Consider the following 20,743-nt stretch of genomic DNA (forward strand, 5'->3'; position numbering starts at 1 on the left):
AGGGACAACTTTCAACCTTCTTCCCTTGGTATATGAAATTGTATGGGAATCATGAGGAGAAAAAGTCATATTTTGACCTCTGAGTGACTGATGTGTATTGAAGTTACAGATGCTGAAAATTTACATGGATTTTTTTTTTTTTTTAAAGGTATTACTATGATGGAGACATGATCTGCAAAGTGCAAGGCAAGAGGTTTGTGTACAAATTTGTCTGCGACTTGAAAACTCTCATTGGGTACAGCGCGGCAGAGTTGAATCGGTTGGTCACAGAATGTGAGCAGAAGAAACTAGCCAAGATGCAGCTCCATGGCATTGCACAGCCTGTTACCGCAGTGGCACTAGCTACGGCATCCCTGCAAACAGAGAAGGATAATTAAACACTAGGACCTGAAAGTGGGAGCCTCAGTCTTTCCTACATAACCAGAGCAGTTGCTGCTCTTACCTTTATTGCAATTGGAGCTTCTTTTGTTTCTTGACAGTACAATATAGTGCATGATTTTCTACAAAGAACTGGGACTCGCATAAATTTGGATCTTTTAACAGCATATATTTCAGTATAAGTTAAGGGATCGCCACAACTTCTGCTACTTTGAGTCAGGGCCTCTGTGGTATGCGATCTGAAATTGGTGAGAAAGGTCGAACTGGTCAGCGTTCTGTGTCCACAGCTGTGCAAAGTCATTTTTGCAGCGCTTTTGACAAAAATGAAGTACTACAGCAAGCAGGCTGATGGGTTGTCTGAACTCAGCCCTTTCCAGTCTTTTGTTCTCTGCTGAGCTACCAGCTGGCATTTGATGCTTTTAGAGTTAAACCTGTTCATTATTCTCATTTAGTCAAGCAGAGCCAAAAGACACATTAAATGTTACAAAGCATCAGGTTCTTAAAAGTACCTTCTGTGTTTGTAAGCAAAGGAAACTAAGACTAGACTGAACTGAAGATCAATGCTGAAGACGGAGATCCAGGTTTAGATCTGGCTTAGGTGAAAAGCCAATTATGAGTATTTCATTGTAAAATGTAGATAATATGCATATATGAGGGCAAGTACCTGTTTTGAAAGACATTGTTAATGCTAGCCATTTAAAGCAAAAAGCAAAGAGAAACTTCTTCTCCCTCTACCACCCCCATCAGGTGATGTGAAAACTTGAAAAAATAGCCCTCACCCAAAGAGGAGTTTGATTTGGTGGGGAGTTTTAATGCTCTGATCTGCAAGGTGCTTATACCTGCATGGTAGTCAACATCAGTAACTGAAGACTTAAGTTAATCACAGTCAGTAGTCCCTGTTTAGAAACAAAATGAAAGCTGAAAATAGTTTTACAGAGAACTGAAGTTTGATTTCCAAATTATTGTACAGTCTGACATATTTTAAAATGCAAAGATATGTGATTTTTTTTATTTAAAATTAATTTCTAAACATTAAGTGACTTTTTTGAAGCTTCATAAGCCACATGCATGCTCCAGAACCGGGTGCAATTTGAAGTCTGGATGATGAATAGAAATAGTTCGAATGTATCCTAAATTCTGAGCTACAGAGAGTACTTCATGCAAACTTACATACGCTGTAAAAAGTAGGCTGCAACTTTTGAGCTTCTGTACTGATGCCTGTTAGACTATTTCTTTTGATGGCTGAAAATTGTGTGATTTTTTTGTTTGTTTTCATTTTACCCCTACATGTTATTGAACAGTATAAATATTATGTCACCATGTGTGTTTTTCAACTTCATATAAGAGAAATCCCCTCTGGTAACACTTAACAATTAAAATGCAAATGGATAAGGAAAACCCTTTAATTCTGTGAGGGACTGAGCTATTCTTAAACCTTAAATCAAAAGTGTTCATACAGTGTGGTTCTAAACATAAAATGTGTTTACACCGAGTAGGAATAGTGCTGGACTGTTGGTCTTGATCTGAAAAGGAATGGTCGTACTTGCAGGCAGAGGGCAGTGAACACAGAAGACTCATGTTTGTTTTAAAGATGCGTTGAGGACAAAGCTTTGTGTTTATAGATTCATCTGCAGATAGTTTTTTGTCTCACTAGAAGTCTTGCATATAGTTTTAGCCTACTTTTTCATTGTCACCATGATTATAAATTTCTTGGTTTTGCCAGGTTCTTTCAATTTTAATTCTTGAGCTCTTAAAGCATTCCATCTACTGAGTATGCTATTTTTGTTTTGTTTTAAAAAAATCTAAGCCCTGAGCAAAATATGCAAATGCATCTGTCACAAGTAGCCAGCAGTCAGTTCATTTATTACTGCTACAGTAGTCTGAATCCACCAGTTGGCAAGTGCTTGAAGTGACTTACGCCAGTAGGTGCCGGTTTGCTTACTCAGGACAAGGTGATGGTCGTTTGGTGGCAGCAGCTGCGTACATGACACTGCTCCGTTACTAAACAGAAGTCCAAATAAGTCACTAGTGCCGTTTAGCAGAGTTCACGAGAAGTCTTTTTAGATAAAAAATACAGTATAAAAAGAAGAGAAGCTTAAAATAACAGCTTTCTAGATCAAACTGGTCTGTGGGAGGATAAACTAACAGCAAAATTGAAATGGTAATATCAGTCCTTTATCCCCCTGAATGTTCTTGTTACGTGATAAGCCCTCTGGGAGAAACTTCCGATGTCACACTTTCTTTGTAAATACATCCGATTATGATTTTGCAGCTTTTCGGTAGGTATGATAGTCCTTTGGGTTCTTTGTTGTGGGATCATCTGCTTTTCCACCGTGTTCTAATTAGTAAAGAAGGGATCTTTCAAACTGCCACATTCTCTGTACCTGAGGGAGAAATCTGTGACTGACTTAATGTCTTCAATAAAATAAAAGATGTAGAATATATTGTCAAAGGTGGTTCTGTTGCTGCCAGAAGGAAAACATAGAAAGAATATTTCCAATTTTTTGTAAAACGGAAGAGTTTTTGCATACTTTTTACTCTTTAAATAAAGACACTTATACTCTGCTAATAATTATGTATTTCCTTTGTGTTTTGCATTTTTTTGGTAATTTTACATGAAACAATTATTTTCTATTTTTACTCTGATAAAATATTTGTGCATAAAATGTCAATATAGTAAAATAAAAATGTTATACAGCTAATGCCTGTTGACTGCTTAATTTTTCAGAAAGCCATTTGTAATGTCATTCAGGTGCATCCAATTTAAAGACGAAAACATGCACTTTGTTGTCATTCCTCTTAAGATTACAAGCCCATTACAGGAAGAAGGCAGACCGTCTTATTTTCTGAAGGTGCATCTTCCTTGGCTCCGTACTTGGCTGCATGTTTCTGCTTTTAAACTGGAACTCGGTGTCCTTCAGTACCGTAACAGCCGCCTTTAACATCTCAATTGTAAGTCTCACAATGGTGCTTTGGTTAAAATAATGATGGCAACTTAACAGTAGGACAAAGTGGTGCCCTGTAAAATAGTTAATTTCGTGCTTTTAGGAGTGATTATATTGGAAAGGTTCATCTTGATCTGTAGTCTTTGGACCTTGTTTCCTTCTTGCAAATAGCCTCACTTACTTCGTGTGGCCGGCTAACTCAATTGCTAGTACTGTCCTTGTTAAAAAGAAGATAAAATTCTGATTATACTGTTATTACCTTATTTTTAAATTGTGTCTCGATAGAAATATTCTCATTATAACTTCTGAACTCTGCCATCTGTACTGCCAAACTCAAGACTAAAATATTTTGTCATCTTTAAACCTACTAGATCACTTGATTTCAAAATGTTTATGTTTAGCTCAGCAGCAACAGCATGTAATGGACTGAAATTAATGTTTTGGAACATTTCAGTAGTTTGTTGGCCTTCTTTTGAAGTACGCTTAGAAATGTTCAGTGTCTTATTAATTGAGAACCTTTCGTTTGTCTTTATAGTTACTGGTATCTTTATGCCAGTGAGAGTTTTGGGATTCCCGTTCTCAGACTGATATTTTTGTTGGAAAAGTATAGGGAATTGCCGACTAACAGCTCATCATTATCAATCTCAAGCATAACAAGCTGTCATGGGACTCCGTTGCCTGATGATGAAAGAAGCATGATATAAGGTCCGTTCCCGTAGGTTTATGGGAAATTTTTGTTTTTAAAGCAGCATGATATAAGATTCATTCACAGAGGTCTACAGGGAATATTTAGCCTGACTGGACTGGCGTGTGTTATTTTTCAAGATCATACTGTTCTTAAAGGTTGTGGGCTTGATATAGCTGTATCAGGACTTCTACAGTGTATTTCATTTAATACTTAGAATTTTTCTGCTTTTGTAAAAATAATACGGATGATGTTAAACAGAAGATTAATAATTAAAGGAGAGGAACGATTGACTGACTGTGAGAGTTGTAATGCGGGACCCAATACATTAGACATATTATGTTTTGCATCATTATTTCAGGATTAGAGCCCACAGTATCTCGTCAGGCACCAAACTGAAATTTTATTATCTTATAATTTTAGAGTATTAACATCTTGGCCATTAATAGTTTGAAACTAAGGTTAAAAAACGCTGAGGAGGGAGAAACAAATACTGAGTGTGTGACTTTCCTTAAAATTGTTCTGTACTTGTGGAGCTGGTCTTCTGGAAACCAAAATTAAACGATGCTAATGGCAGTGATATCAGAAGATGTATCTGTAACCCATGAAACATTTCTCATTGACCTGGAAAAACAGAGAAATGGGTTGGTGTGTTTGTGGTTTGTGACACACAACATCCGAGTAGGTTCTTTTTGTAGGTGGTGTCACCGTAACTACCTGTGATGGGAAAGAAAGAATCCAAAGGCAATTAATTATTGATCATAGTTGTAAGCAGCTTACTTATGCTGTTACTTAATGAAAATAAAGGCAGTTTAAAAGAGGAGATAACTGTATCACAAACAGCTGAAATCCTCATGCAAGTTGTTGTCTCATGTTACCAGAAACAGCTGAAACTACCTGCAGTGCACGAATTTTTAATTACCTGACAGTTCTCGGCTTATAAAACAACTACTGGACAGCAGATGGTAATAAAATTTCAGTTTATTCTTTATAGTCATTTTCACGGTGCTGGCATTAAAATGATTGTTCGGAAACAGCAGGAGAAATGCCTGTTTATTTTAGCACAGCGTTGGTGAATGTGAAAACTTGTGGAAACATCTAATTTTGTCTATTGAATTGCTTCAGGTATTTGCTACTAATGATCTAAATGAGCTGGGAGTCTTTAGTATGAAAAGAAAAAGCATCTTGTCCATAATAGATCTGAAATCTTAAGACAAGTTGTTTTTTTTCCTTACCTTTGGAACCTAAATGGAAGAAATGATCATTTAGGAGATGTATTTCTAGTCCTGTGTGGGCTGCGTATCGGAATCCACTAACCAAAGTAGAATACCTCCATCTTGGTAGACAAAAAGCAAATTATATAAACTATTTCTACTATGATAGAATATGGAATATATATCAATTATTGATTATAATTGAAGCAAGCATGGATGGCACTAAACAAACTGTTTCTTAGAAGATTTGTTGCTTATTTGAAATGCCTCCCACTTAGGGAAAGGTATTTTGGGATGAAAAAACGTTGTTTAACTCTTTTCCCCTTTCATCCCAATAAGCTTCGGTTTTTCAGTATTCTCATTTTCTAGGACTCCGCAGGAACTCCTTCACAGGAACTGGGTTTGCAAAAAGCTTCAGCTGCAGATGACAATGAGGAAACACTATGTTTTTAAAAAATCTTGTAAGAGTGAAAGCTGCAAACAGCGTGCATGGAGAAATGAGTCTGGAAGAGTGAGAATGCAAGAGATGAGATTTAATGAGATTAATAAGGGGGAAGAATATCTGCAGGGTGCAGTTCTTGGAACTTCAGGGTTAGGACAGAAAACGTATTAATTTTTCCCATAAAAGCAATGTTTTTTTTTCCAGAAACTCAAAGCTACATTATTCCCAAAATGAGGCGTGCTCCCTGCCTCCTAAGGCATGTCAACATGTTGGGCTTCACAGAAACTGCCCTGTGCAGGAATCTCTAATACCCACCTCAGGACTTTGATTTCCCTACTGAGATCAGCGAAGGGAGGTTAGAGACAGTTGGTGAGGACGTGAAACTCGCTGTGTAACTGGAGTCTCTCCTGCCTCTTGTCCACTAAAAATGGCTGCAGGAGGCAGAACTGATGGGGACGCAGTTTGGCTAACAACCAGAAATTAATAAGATGACCTAAACTGTACCCAAAAAGAAGCTAGAAGCTGTAGCAGGAGCTCGGACTTGTCCCTCGGGAATAATTCAGCAGGCCTGAAGTGAGCTCTGTAAGAGTGAAGAGAAAAGATCAACTGGGGAATACTTTTAGCATGGAGGGATTTTTATGGAGAAGTGTGTCTGTCTTTCTGGCTCTACCAACTTTTCAACCCATGGGCTGGTTACATCTGAAGGGTTTCAAAGAGCAAATATTCACGAGTTCTGTGAAACTGAAGAGCTGAGTAAGAGCGATCTCGCTCAAATTGGTGTGCCCTGGTAGGAAAATAAAGCATAATTCATCCTTTTTGCAATCAACGGCCCAGGAGAGCTGCAATTCATGGACATGCATGTGTTGGGATGGAAAGGCCTTGATTATTTTGGAAAACAGGTTTCAACAATTAGTTTTCTTGTTGCTCCTGAGACATTTTGTTAAAAGAAGGATAGTTCTTTGAGGAGAGGCAGTAACCAGCTAGAGTGCAGTACCATACTGATAGCTTGTTTAGGATACTGAACTGAAAATAGCAATATTATGTAATGTCTGAAAATGGTTGTAAAAAGCTTCTAAAACCAGACAGGTGACAATAGAAGTGAGTTTTTCCTCAGACCAGCAGGTAAGCTAGACCGGGCTGGCAGGTACAAAGAGAACAGACACCTTTGTCTGGACGCTCTGCTGGGGCGGTCAAAGGGGCTTTGCACAGGACTGGAGTAAAACTGTCTTGTGTTGAGGGACTGAACATGTCCTGGCAAAAAAGTGCTGTACAAGCCTATAAATAAATATGCATACATTGAAGAGGAGTGTCCCCCTAGCTCTGCTTGGTCAGATAGTATTGCGCCCTTTGGACTTCACCCTGAAGTAGACAAAGCTTCAGTGGAGGAGTGCTGCTGTTTTTCATTTTTAAGAAAGACCTGGCTGAAGAGAACAAATTGAGGGAAGAAATAAAAACTTACTCCTTAGAGATGCAAACCTGCTCAGAAATGTCAACTGTGAGACTGGACATGTTACTTAACAGACTGAAAATAAACACAGGTAGAACATTGATGTTGGCTGAAGGTGCAGGCAAGCCAGAGGGAAGGAAAGCGGAGCCACCACTGAACAACGAAAATGCAGGGAAGCAAAGAAACTCCCAACTTGGCCAAAGCAGCTCTGAGAAAATGCAGTGAGAGCATAGCTGCTGGCTGGGGGCAGCCAGTGCTGTGAGCCAGGGGACTATCTCCTGTTGGCTCTGTATTTGAGAGCGCCTCTGTAACCAAACCAGATGGAGTTAAGGTAGTTCTTGATTACGCCCTCGCTAGCTGCCGACTGAAGCAACCAACATGGATTATCCCCTTGGGCCAGGAAAAGTAAACAGATAAACACAGTTTTTCCTCTTTCATTTTCAACAGTGTACACCTAGAAACATTTCTTCTTTCATTATCTGGGCTTCACTGGAGGGTTTTGAAAAACCTGCTCTGATTAAACCTTGGGCGTCCTGTGGGGAATTATTTTCAGTATTAGCTAGCAGGTATGTCCTGTGAGCGGTGATCCCACGGAGCAGACAGATTCCAACAGACTGTTCTATTACAGCGTTGTTCAGTGAAGCATTTTAAATGACCCGCTTAAAGGCTTCGATTCTGAAGCCTCGATGTAGCTGGGGAATCTTGTGTTTCATTGTTTTAAACTGTATTTGGTCTTGTGATCGTAGAAGAGCTGTTGCTAGAGAGAGGCCTGCTGTAATGCTCTCCACTTTTCCTGCAGTTTTCCATTGCTTGAGCTACTGATCACAATTTTCTTTCCATCAGCAGCAAAATTAAGCTGTTCACTGCAGACAAACTCACAAACTTCAAAACAGCTCAATCTGACTTTCATAAATAATTTGGGAATTGCTGGAGCTATTTACTCTGGTAAGCACTTTGCTCCTTCCCTATCCTTGCATCACCTTGGAAACTCTTCAATGAAATGGAAGAACTAAAGGCAAAAATACTTTTTTTCCTGACAGTGATCCTAGGGAGCGTGCTAGCTCAGCACCTGTACTTTTACCAAAGGACATCGGTGCCAAAACAAGTCCAGGAGTGATGTTCTCTTGGGAAGCTCAGCTTTTTCCCTTCTCCAGAAAGACATGCTGTTACCCAACAATAAAGGGGTTAAAGTTTTGTGTAGCAGTTTCATGAAGGGTTCAGTCGGCAGTAGGTGATTTACACATACCTAAAGAAACTAACAAGACGTTCATCCTTGAAGCTGCCAGCAGTGATTAAAACAGAGACTCTTTATCAAGAACTGTCTGCCCTTGGAGGGAACATCCCAGAAACTGCAGAAACTGCATAAACTTTGTTATCATGTTTTTCTAAACTGTGAACATGCAGTGACTTGGGGGAAAAGGTAATTCCGGCAGGGGGAGATCGCGACCACCGACTCACGGACCACCTACCCTAATTACACCCCAGACCCAAAAGAAAGGGGCGGAGGAGGAAAACTGAGCATGCGAAGTGATTTACATGAAAAGCGAGAGAAAATTAACCAATTGTTTAAGAATATGTAAATATGTTATGAATTATGCATGATTGTAGTGTATAACTAATTTTCTGTCCAGAAGCCGGTGTGCACGCTAGGAGGAGAAATCCCCCGTGCACCCAGCGCTGCAATAAAGAATACCTGCTTTCTAAAACTTTAAAACAAGTCTTGGAAAGTTCAGTTTCCTTTTCAGGTATCAGATTTGGCGACCCAGATGGGACTCTCTCTGTTCGGCTGCAGGACCCGCTGAGAACAGGACTCCCTTGGGTACCCCCGGGGATTTCCCCGGAGGGACTCCTCGCCTCAATCGGATCGCTGCGGGAACAGACAAGGACCATCTTCCATCTTAGAGAAGGTATTAAGGTATTCTTTTGATTCTTTTGGTTTGGGGACCGGTCCATTAAGGTAGCTCTCTGTAAGCCGTACGCAAGATAGCGTATACCGGGCAGCTAGCGCCTCAAAGGTATACTTTGGTTATAGTTGTGGGAGCAATTACAGTTGTGGGTTCCAGTCCCACTCGGGGTAGCTTTCCGTAAGCCGTAAGCTGAGACTTGCGCAGGACAGCGTATACCGGGCAGCCAGTGCCTTAAAGGTATACTTTGGTTACAATTGTGGGTTCCAGTCCCACCAAAGGCGCCTTAAGAACAACAAAAAAAAAAAACACACTTAAGTGACTACAATTGTGGGTTCCAGTCCCACCGGAAACCATCTGGAAGCTGAAATATTAATCCTGTATTGAATTCTATGTGTTTGTTTGTGTGATTCTAAGAGTTGTATTAATTGTATGGTTGGATTTTTTTGTGGTTGCAATTGTAAGACTTGTTTTTGTTCTGTGTGTGTGTGACTGAAATGTACTTTTAGTACACGTGTCTTGATCCGTGGTTCTGTCCTCCCGCAGGGGAAACAGCCGGAGATAGACGAAGCAATAGAAAATAAGAGTGAACGTGTTATTTTAATTTTAATTCCAGTTGTTTGTTTGGTAACAACAGGATTGGGATAATAATAACCAACAAATAATGGGTAACCAACAGAGCGGGGAAATTTTAAAAAAGAGTCCGTTAGGATGCGTCTTAGCACATTGGAAAGATATTGGGGGTCCCCCAGGAGGAAACGTAAATAAGAAAACTTTAGTTAAATACTGTAACCAGTGGTGGCCGTTATATAAATTGGAAGAAGGGGAAAAATGGCCAAATAATGGAACTTTGAATTATAATACTCTATTGCAATTGATGCTGTTTCTCAGAAGAAATGAAAAATGGGATGAGGTGTTATATGCTGATATGTTTTTCACTTTAAGAGATCATCCTGAGTGGCAAAAGGAATGTGGTATAAATTTAGTCCCTAAAGACCCCTTTGTTTTGGCACTAGAGAAAGATAAAAAGAAGGAACAAGGAAAGCTGAAACGATGTTGTTCAGCATGTAGTATTGGAGAAAGGTGTTTGAAAGCAAAAGATCGGGAAAGTGAGGAAAGGATTGAAGATTATATATCACCACCTCCTGCATTACCCATGGGGTTTCCTGATGGGAACAATGGGAACAGTAACTCAGGAGGGGGAGCAGTGGGGGGATCACCACCAACATCACCCCCTGCATCAACACCAACATCCCCCCCTGCATCAACACCACCAACATCACCCCCTGCAGCAGCAGCACCACCATCACCTCCTGCAGCAGAGGGGGAATCAACTCCGATTACTGCCCGAACGCGTAGTAAAACAGGACCAATTCTCCAGGCACCACTTAGAGAAGCTATGGGGCCGGCAGGACCGATGACAATTAAGGTCCCTTTTTATATGGGAGATTTGGACACCTGGAGGGAAGAGGTTAAAAATTACAGAGATGATCCATTAAGAATTACCAAAAGATTTGAATTCATAGTTAAAAATCAAAACCCAGACTGGAAAGATATAGACATACTGTTAGATGCAATGACTGAAACTGAGAAACAGTTAATTCTAAAAACAGCCCGAACTCAAGTGCAGGCTCAAATTACAGCCGGAACGATGGCAGGGGGACTCGATCAGTATGTTCCCCTGATTGACCCACACTGGGATCCGAATGATAATACAGACCAGCGCACATTAAGGCAATATCAAAATTGGATAAAACTTGGATTAGAAAACGCGATCCCAAAGGCTGTAAACTGGTCAGCACTTTATGCTGTAAAACAAGGGCAAACCGAAACCCCCACGGAATTCTTAGACAGATTACGATTGGCGATGCGTAAATATACTACTTTAGACCCCTCATCTGAAATAGGGCAGCAACAATTGGTATCGTTATTTTTGGGTCAGTCATCAGACGATATTAGAAGAAAACTCCAAAAACTAAAAGAGCCTGAAGTGCGGAATTTAGAAAAATTAATTGAAGAGGCATGGAGGGTGTACAGGAACAGAGAAAGCAATGAAAGGAGAAAATTAAGTAGAGCATTAGCCACAGCAACAATCTCGGCATTACAACAACAAAGTGCAGGACCCCAAGGATCCCCTGGAAGTAGAGGCAGAGGCAGAGGCAGAGGAGGGCCTCGCCGGGGATCTCGAGGGAGTTTCCAAACAACGTTACGATCAAATCAGTGTGCTTACTGTGGAAAACAAGGGCATTGGAAAAAGGAATGCCCTAAATTAAAGCCTGAGGTGGTTGCTGAAGCTAAATGACGGGGACCTGGGGAATCTACCCTGGCGGATCCACTGGTTAAATTAAAGCTAGGGAACCAGAATGAGGAGGTGGAATTTTTAATAGATACGGGTGCCTCATATTCTGTATTGAATCAAGAACTAATACCTGTAGATCATGATTTTGTAACTGTAATAGGAGCCACTGGCCAGCAGAAAAAGGTTTTTTTCTACAGCCAATTAAATTTCAGATTGGAAAACAAGTAGGGATTCACCAATTCCTTTATTTACCAGAATCTCCGAAACCTTTACTTGGACGGGACCTATTAGAGCAATTGGAAGCACAAATAATTTTCGAAAAGGGTAAGGTAGAATTCAAAGTAAAAGATGATCGATTAATTGAAGTTTTAAGTTTGGCTATGATCCAAATTGAAAAACCAACTGAAGGTACCTCAGAGATTGAAGAAATCCTAGATCAAGTGTATCCAGGGGTATGGGCTTCTGAGATTCCAGGTAAAGCAAAGAATGCTGCACCGATAAAGGTGGAAGTAAAACCTGGTTCTGGTGCAGTTAGAATAAAACAATATCCTTTAAGGTTGGAAGACCGAAGGGGCATAAAAGAAACAATTGAAAAATTCCAAAAATTTGGGTTACTGATTGAATGTGAGTCAGAATATAATACCCCAATTTTACCAGTAAAGAAACCAGATGGGAAATACAGAATAGTACAAGATTTAAGAGCAATAAACAGAATTGTGGAGGATCTGTATCCAGTAGTAGCAAACCCGTACACTTTGTTAACCAGTCTGAAGGAAACGTATGAATGGTTCACAGTTCTGGATTTAAAGGATGCATTCTTTTGCCTCACCTTGGCCCCTGAAAGCCGTAATTTATTTGCTTTTGAATGGGAAAACCCCGATTCGGGACGTAAAACTCAACTCGCTTGGACAGTGTTACCTCAAGGATTTAAAAACAGCCCTACAATTTTTGGGAACCAATTAGCAAGGGAATTGGAACTTTGGGAAAGGCCTCCAGGTAATGGCATTCTTTTACAATATGTGGATGATATTTTGATAGCTACAGAAAAGAGAGAAGAGTGTAAAGAATGGACTGTGAACTTACTGAACTTTCTTGGATTAAGTGGTTATCGAGTGTCATTACAGAAAGCCCAAGTCCTGCAGAGGGAAGTGATCTATTTGGGATACCTGATTTCCAAAGGACAACGACAGCTCGGAAATGAAAGGAAGGAGGCCATCTGCAAGACTCCAGAACCAACTACGGTAAAGGAACTTCGAACTTTTCTGGGAATGACAGGTTGGTGTCGTTTATGGATTCATAATTATGGACTGTTAGTTAAACCTTTATATGAACTACTGAAAGACAATCAGAAACAATTAATTTGGACTGATGAGGCCAAAAGAGCCTTCAAAGAATTAAAATTAGAACTGATGAGAGCCCCTGCTTTGGGCTTACCAGACGTGACAAAACTTTTTTGGCTGTTTGCATATGAAAAACGAGGAGTGGCCCTGGGAATTTTAGCCCAAAAGCTGGGACCCTACAAGCGAGCAGTAGCATATTTTTCCAAACAATTGGACGAAGTCAGCAAAGGATGGCCAGGATGCCTCCGGGCAGTGGCGGCTGTCGTCGTAATCATTCAAGAGGCTCGCAAGTTTACCCTAGGGCAGAAAATGATCGTTTATACTTCCCACGCAGTAATTTCTGTCTTAGAACAGAAAGGTGGACATTGGTTATCACCGTCAAGATTCTTAAAATATCAGGCGATCCTGATGGAGCAGGATGATGTGGAAATCGTTACATCTACAATAGTTAACCCTGCGTCTTTCCTGAGTGATAAACAGGAAACTGACCCCATCGTACATGACTGCATAGAGACAATTGAAACTGTCTATGCAAGTAGACCGGACTTGAAAGAAGAACCACTGGAAGAGGCCGATCATACCTGGTACACAGACGGGAGCAGCTTTGTGAAGAATGGAGTCCGAATGGCCGGGTATGCGGTAACAACAACTGAGCAGGTAATAGAAGCAAGATCTCTCCCAAAAGGTACGTCTGCACAGAGGGCAGAAATAATTGCCTTGGTGAGAGCGCTGGAGCTCGCTGAAGGGCTGCGAGTAAATATATGGACAGATTCAAGGTATGCCTTTGGTGTAGTACATGCTCATGGAGCGATCTGGAAAGAACGAGGACTTTTAACCACACAAGGAAAAGGTATTAAACATGCCGATATGATACTGCGACTTTTAGAAGCAGTTCAGCTTCCAGCAGCTGTGGCCATCATGCATTGTAAAGGTCATCAAAAAGGTAACACTGACAAGGAGGTGGGTAACGAATTGGCTGATCGTAAAGCGAGGCAAGCAGCAGAACAAGGTGAGGTATTAAGTTTGATCCCAGAAAAATCCTTATCACTACCTGAAAAGGTAGAATATGATGAAAAAGATAAAAAGCTTATCAAAGATTTAAAAGCTAAGGTTAATCCATCAGGATGGGCAACAGTAGAGGACAATCGAATAATAGTTCCCTTTAGAATACTATGGATGTTGATAAAAACTGAACATGGCAAAACTCATTGGGGAACAGAAGCTTTATACAATTCTCTCTCTAAGCAAATAATAGCACGAAGTTTATTTCAAACTGTAAAAAATGTGGTTAGTAGATGTGAAACCTGTTTAAAGAATAACTCAAAGGCAGACAACCGGGTAAAGTTTGGAAACATTGACAAAGGATGTGTTCCAGGTCAGAATTGGCAAATAGACTTCTCGGAATTGCCTAGAAAAGGCGGGTATAGATATCTGTTAGTATTAACAGATACCTATTCCGGATGGCCTGAAGCATTTCCCTGTCGAACTAACAAAGCTCGAGAAGTGACTAAAGTTTTGCTAAGGGAAATCATCCCTCGGTTTGGAGTCCCTGAAGTAATTTCTTCAGACAGGGGGCCGCATTTTGTATCACAAGTAGTGCAATCTGTTAGTAAATTTTTAGAAATTGACTGGAAATTGCATACACCTTATCGACCCCAAGCAAGCGGGCAGGTGGAGAAAATGAATCACTTAATAAAAACACAATTAAGCAAGATTTGTCAAGAAACCAACTTGAGATGGGATCAGGCCCTTCCAATTGCCTTATTAAGGCTTCGAACTAAACCAAGAACTAAGGAAAAATTGAGTCCCTTCGAAATCTTATATGGGAAACCATTTCAAACTAGGTATCAAGGGCAAGATCTCAGTCAAGTTGGAGAAATGGGCTTACAACAATATCTGATAGCATTAGGAAAACAATTGGAAGAAGTAAACAAAGTAGTAATGTCCACCAGGGCACAGGGATTAGATTCTCCAGTGCATACATTCAAACCTGGAGATTGGGTTTATGTTAAAACTATTTCAGGTCACCCCCTTGAGGAGAAGTGGAATGGACCGTTCCAGATATTGCTGACAACCTACACGGCGATCAAGATCAGAGAACGACCTGCTTGGATTCATTACTCCCGGGTGAAGAAAGCACCTGAGGAACAATGGACAGCAGAAGCCACAGGACCAACAACAATAAGACTGACCCGATGTTAATTGTCACCATTCTGATAAGTATGATTGAAATGGTAAACACTTCCACTCCAAGTTGGCCATGGTCTCACGCCTACCTTAAGTCCACAGGAAGTATGGGACCATCTTTGAACTTAAATTTAGCTACTGTGGTTATGCATGGAATGCAAATATACTCAGAACATGAGTGGGGCTGGGACAAGGACAGTGAGGCTCCCCTCTTGATGGGAACAATTGGAGAAGGGATCCAAATAGGTTGCCGAATGACCAATGGAACCATCCATGAGAAAGCAACTCAAATTACTGTAGAAGGAACTAATAATTCTGTGCTCACAAAGAATCTTTGTGCCCTCGAAAATGAAAAACTAGAATGCTGGAGCAATTTTACATTAACCCAGCCTGTCTTTATAATTTGCCTCTGGAATACTCAGAAAGGTGACATGGCACTCACATTTAAATTCAAAATGGGCATTATTGAACCAGTGACAACAATCACTCCCAGCCCTAACATGATGACAAGTCCATCTAGCACAACGCCACCTATGCCAAATACTCTATTTTTTGAAATTGGACCTTACGTAATTCAGAATACAGGACAACAGCAGATATTGTTTAACCCGTCACGATCCCTCAGACGAGTTGAATTGTCAATGCAAAGTAACATCTCCAGTATCCAGCCAGCCTGTTCACCATTTCTGAAAACCTCTTACATGGGGTGGAAAATGTGGTTACATAGACGAAATATCTTCTCCGAAAAACGAATGAAGAGGGATGTTACTGGTATCCTGGGAACAGGAATGGGAATTCTAAATAATATAGACTCTGAGGTCCTAATGAATAAATTAGTTACAATAACTAGTGACCTAAACAAGTTGGAACATCCTTTACGATCTTCCCTTTTGGCTCTGGGAAGTGAACAGTGGCTTTTATCACGTACATTACCTCAGTGGGAGAACATAAATGAAAAAGACCATCAGTCCATTATAGATGCATTTGGTGCAGCCCAAAACAATATCTCTTTAGCTCTCAGCTGCATCCAAGCTCAATCGTGGATTCAATCCACAACAGCTATGATTATAAAGGAAGGTGAAGAAGGCACTTTACCCAATGAGATTCGGAAAGTGATATGGGATAAGGCAAATAATTTTGAAAAAAGATTCCAATCTTGGTGGCAGTTAGTTAATTTTACTTATGATCCCAAAAATGATATGGTCACAGCCTTTGTGTTAACTATACACAATGCTTCGGTATACACAATATATCCAATCATTGCATTAGGATTAAATCACAATGGGACTACACTGTATCCCTTGGAACACAGAGTGTGGGCACGAAAGAGTGAGAATAAATGGCAAACAATTGACATTAGCACATGCATTGTGCAAGGGCAACAAGGATTCATTTGTGAAAGCAATACCATCAGAGCTCAAGACATCTGTCTTGACACTGAACAGAATGTTTGTCACTTTGAGATACATCCTGACGAAAAACCTAAAACTGTACTTGTATATATAGGTAATGGCTGTGTTTGCCTAAGAACTTCCTGTAATTCCATTTTGGTAGATAACATTACTAGAAATATGAATGATCACTCTAACCTTTGTATCTGTAATTTTGTAACTATCACAGGATGCGATTTTACTTATTTAGCTCCCATCACATCTTATCAATTACTAAAATCTAACTATACATTGTATCATGACCTGCGGCCTACCCCTATTGGAATGAACTCAGCGTTGCTGAAAAGACTGGTGCAACATGAAGACTTAAGACGACTGCTGAAGCAAGTCCGAGAAGATGGACAAAAAACTCTGATAACTGTCCATCACGACGCTGAAGAAATACACCACGTCCTGGAACGAGTGAAGAAAGATGGAGAACATCATTGGTGGAATATTTTTATAGGGTATTCACCATCAGCAACTAGAGTGCTGCACTTATTAATACATCCTTTGCTTGTAGTATTAGTAGCAGTAACAATACTAACAATTGTAAACTTTATGTTCTGGTACCAATTAACCAAGTTGACTAGGAGAGTTTGGGTACTACTCACAATTCTTAAACATGAACAATATGAAATTTGCGAAAGAATTCGCAAGGATAAAGAAAAGGGGGGAATTGTTACCCAACAATAAAGGGGTTAAAGTTTTGTGTAGCAGTTTCATGAAGGGTTCAGTCGGCAGTAGGTGATTTACACATACCTAAAGAAACTAACAAGACGTTCATCCTTGAAGCTGCCAGCAGTGATTAAAACAGAGACTCTTTATCAAGAACTGTCTGCCCTTGGAGGGAACATCCCAGAAACTGCAGAAACTGCATAAACTTTGTTATCATGTTTTTCTAAACTGTGAACATGCAGTGACTTGGGGGAAAAGGTAATTCCGGCAGGGGGAGATCGCGACCACCGACTCACGGACCACCTACCCTAATTACACCCCAGACCCAAAAGAAAGGGGCGGAGGAGGAAAACTGAGCATGCGAAGTGATTTACATGAAAAGCGAGAGAAAATTAACCAATTGTTTAAGAATATGTAAATATGTTATGAATTATGCATGATTGTAGTGTATAACTAATTTTCTGTCCAGAAGCCGGTGTGCACGCTAGGAGGAGAAATCCCCCGTGCACCCAGCGCTGCAATAAAGAATACCTGCTTTCTAAAACTTTAAAACAAGTCTTGGAAAGTTCAGTTTCCTTTTCAGGTATCAATGCTGTGTGTAGACTGATTTTCATCGGATGCTTCCATCATCTCTTAAATTAGCTTGTGTCTAGAAAGTGTTTTTTTTTTTCCCTGTGACTTTCAGGGCAATCAGTTTTCCATATGAAAAGGGGCAATTTCCCTTTGCAAAGCTTACCTTAGGCACTGAAAACACCTTTCTGCTTGCTGGAACTACAAAACCTTAGTCACTAAACAAAATCCTAATCAGAAGCCCTTCTGTCAAGGTTGTGGTGGTTCAGCAAATCAATAATAGATATGAGAGTAGCAAACATCATAGGTATTACTGAGCAAGAGCTCATACAGCTTCTTTTCCCAAAAGACGAGCTCAGCTGCACCTGCAGAGAATTTTAGCTGAAAAAAATTCCATAAACATGAGTCTCCTGACCCGAGAAAAAGAATCTTTTTTTTTTTTTTTTCAATGCTGGTATGAATCTCTGAGGATTTCTTTACTTATCTTCCTTTTCGTGAAGGATTTCTCCAGCCTCACCTATCACATATTCAGAAATAAAGTATGCTTGCTTTCTTGCCAAAGAAAAACCTTGGTGTATTCCCTGCTCATCTGTGTATGCCAGGATTGTCCAAGGTACTTTACAGCGATTGTTGATATCATTCAGAAAGAAATATCGTCTTGATTTATGCCCAGATCATATGAAACGCATTATGTTCCTGTGTAGTAATGTGTTGCCAGCCAGAAGCAGAAATCATTATAAACATGTGTTGAATCACTTAGTATTCTGTTGCCACTGCCTTGCCTTTTAATGAGAAGCCTGTAGTCCTAACAGAACATTAAAATACAATTACTACCAGCAGAAGGACCAAAAAAAAAATCATATCAAGCAGCCAGCCCTTCAATATGAGAATTGCCGTCTCCAGCCCCCACGAGAGCTGATGCCGAAGCTTCGTTCCTGTTTGACTGAAAGAGAAAAGCCCACTGTGCTCAACTCTGTCCATCAATAAGGCTGAGCATCGCTGTCATGCTCCAGTTTTCTTTTCCTCATTTCATGTAGGAAGAATTTACAGTTAAAATGAATAATTAAAGTGCAACTTCCTTTGGTGTTAATCTGGGTAACGCTCTTGAAGAAGGAGGTCACTGGTTGCTTTCAGATTATGGAAAGTTATAATTTGCCTGGCATTTCTGGATTTTGTAACAACTGAGTTGTTTTCTGTGCAGCCTGAGAGGTTGCTTTTGGGTGCAAAGAAACTTCTTTAAAATAAAGTTCTGCTCCAGTACCAGCTTTTGCCAGCTGATGTCACTCTGACGATGAATTCAAGCACACCAGATAGACTGAAAAGCAGCACTCTATAAAATCTGAACGAAGAGGATGCGCGTCAAGGTGACGTGTTCGCACGTATGGTGGAGCTGAAGGCTCAGCAGGGGCACCAGCGGTCAGCTGAGCCCCACAGCAGCACTTGGCCCCTGCGACTGAGCCAGCAGAAATGGCGTGGGGTATTCCCAAGGTGATAGGACCACTGACCGTGGCCACCTCCTGCCCTCGGATCTCAGCCCTCACTGGCCTCTGGCTCGCGCTGCCACACAGCAGCAGCTTCTGCTGCAGCCTGTCCCCCACTGCTAATGGGCAAGGGCTGGGTGGAGAACATCTCCCAGCAGCCTGGTAGCCCATGTGCTCCCTGTGAGATATAAGAGGAGCAGCCTGTGACTGCTACAGGCTTTTGGTAGCTCAGTGGGAGAAGTTTCTTGTTGTCCAGATCTCGGTGGAGCCATCAGATGTTTGTAGCCCAAGTACTTTGCTCTCAGCCAAGACACACACCAACAATGCTGTCGAGGGTGTGGTGAAAATTAAATCCAGAAAAGAGGTAAGGATGAATGTGCTCCAAGGCTTTGTATGTAACTTGGTCACACTCCACATCAGAACAAAGGCCAGAAAAAATCTAATAAGATGACGTGCAGATGCACAAAGGAGCATTAAAAAAAAAACAACCCTGGAAAGCAAGTAAAAAAGGTTTATCAAGTCAAAAGCAAGGAAGTAATTAAAGCTGGGCAGGCTCAGTATGTGAAGTAAGGATAACATAATGGAAGAATGGCAAGTAACAGGATGTTAAAAAAGGGGAAAAAAAAACCTTCATCTTCCATAACTGTTGTCAAAACTCCCTCTGTTGTTACCAAAATAAGACCATGTCACATGGTAAAGTTCTCTGTTGGAGACAGCCTCTGTTGTTTTTTTTTTTTTCCTCCTGTGAGAAAGATGTTTTGGGTTTGTTAATTACCTAACTGGGTGTCTACAAAGTGTCAAAGAGATGGGGACCACAATGACGAAGCACTCTCAGGGCCCCTGGTCTGAATTTGCAGGGAGTCTTGCACAACTTCTCTGAAAAGTATGAACCACTCACTTTTTTTATTGCCTTTTTTTTTTTTAATGCTGCTTCACAGCATTTTGTCACAAAGTCCAGCAGAGAGCTCCCCATTTGCTGCTGCTGCTGCTCCTTAGCCCTTCTGAAGCTGCCTGGTTGGGTTGCACCTCCCCAGATGTATGTACGTCCCTCCTCATCCTCCTCCTCCCCACCACCTGCAGCTGCTGGCTGTGGGCAAAGAGCTTTTGCCTTGTTCACCTCAGGCAAGGCAGGTTTTCTGGGGCAGCCGGCAGTGGATGCAGTGAATCAGCTGAAAATTGTTATTTGCAACCCGGGCTGTCTCCAAGTGTATGAAAATTCCTCCTATCCTTTCTAAACGAGCATTTTGGTTGCCTGCTATGACACACCCTGGAGGTGGTTTGTCATGCTTTCAGAGCTTGGAGCTGAATTAGAGTGAGGATGGTTAGCTGAAGTAAGGTTAAAATCCCAACGCTTCTCTCTTCCCCAGGGGGAAGTGTCAGGCAGTAGTGTTCCTACCAGCAAAACCACTGCAGACAGGAGTGCTGTCCCTCTCGTCATGTGTGATACAGCGGTGCATCAACAACACGCTCCTCTCTATGATATCAATTTCTTCTCTGACATTTTTGATGGTGTGTTTGAAGAACTTCACCTCAAGTAATACAGGAGGGGGAAAAAAAAAAACACCTGTGAAGCTGTAGGGTCTGTGTTACATAACTGTGCTCCAATGTATTTGCTGGAGAGGCACTCAGATTTCCCTGTGACACTGGGTGTGGCTGCAGCTTTCTCTCTACTAACCTTGGGTTGTTCTCCTAATCTCTTGCTGGTAAAATCCTGGGTGTATGTGCCTGACAAGATGGATAGAG

The 20,743-nt window shown here is 40.9% G+C and overlaps 2 protein-coding genes across 3 annotated transcripts in view; both read left to right on the forward strand.

The window, feature by feature from the left end:
- Positions 1-3,061, forward strand: part of GABPA (GA binding protein transcription factor subunit alpha) — a 29,488-nt gene extending 26,427 nt beyond the window's left edge. For both annotated transcript variants that reach the window (XM_086617545.1, XM_086617554.1), the window contains exon 10: positions 149-3,061. In XM_086617545.1, coding sequence (XP_086473671.1) covers positions 149-377 — 229 coding nt within the window. In that variant the 3' untranslated portion in view covers positions 378-3,061. The remainder of the gene's footprint in view (positions 1-148) is intronic.
- A 7,110-nt stretch (positions 3,062-10,171) lies between these two features.
- LOC147529379 (uncharacterized) lies at positions 10,172-20,538 on the forward strand. Its single transcript, XM_086619298.1, has 4 exons — positions 10,172-10,936; positions 13,135-13,311; positions 15,264-16,952; positions 20,368-20,538. Exons 1-4 carry the CDS (start codon positions 10,172-10,174, stop codon positions 20,536-20,538), a joined length of 2,802 nt encoding a protein of 933 aa, XP_086475424.1.
- Positions 20,539-20,743: the final 205 nt, after the last annotated feature.

This window comes from Tauraco erythrolophus, chromosome 1 (assembly GCF_009769465.1).
Source record: "Tauraco erythrolophus isolate bTauEry1 chromosome 1, bTauEry1.pri, whole genome shotgun sequence".
NCBI classification, from domain to species: domain Eukaryota; kingdom Metazoa; phylum Chordata; class Aves; order Musophagiformes; family Musophagidae; genus Tauraco; species Tauraco erythrolophus.

Bases quoted from the DNA above. Each gene is read 5' to 3' on its own strand.
- LOC147529379 (XM_086619298.1), top strand. From the start codon at position 10,172: ATGGGGTTTCCTGATGGGAACAATGGGAACAGTAACTCAGGAGGGGGA. The intron at 10,937-13,134 runs GTATCGTTATTT...AGTGATAAACAG, and splicing joins AAATAGGGCAGCAACAATTG to GAAACTGACCCCATCGTACA. The intron at 16,953-20,367 runs GTTACCCAACAA...TCTCTTCCCCAG, and splicing joins ATAAAGAAAAGGGGGGAATT to GGGGAAGTGTCAGGCAGTAG.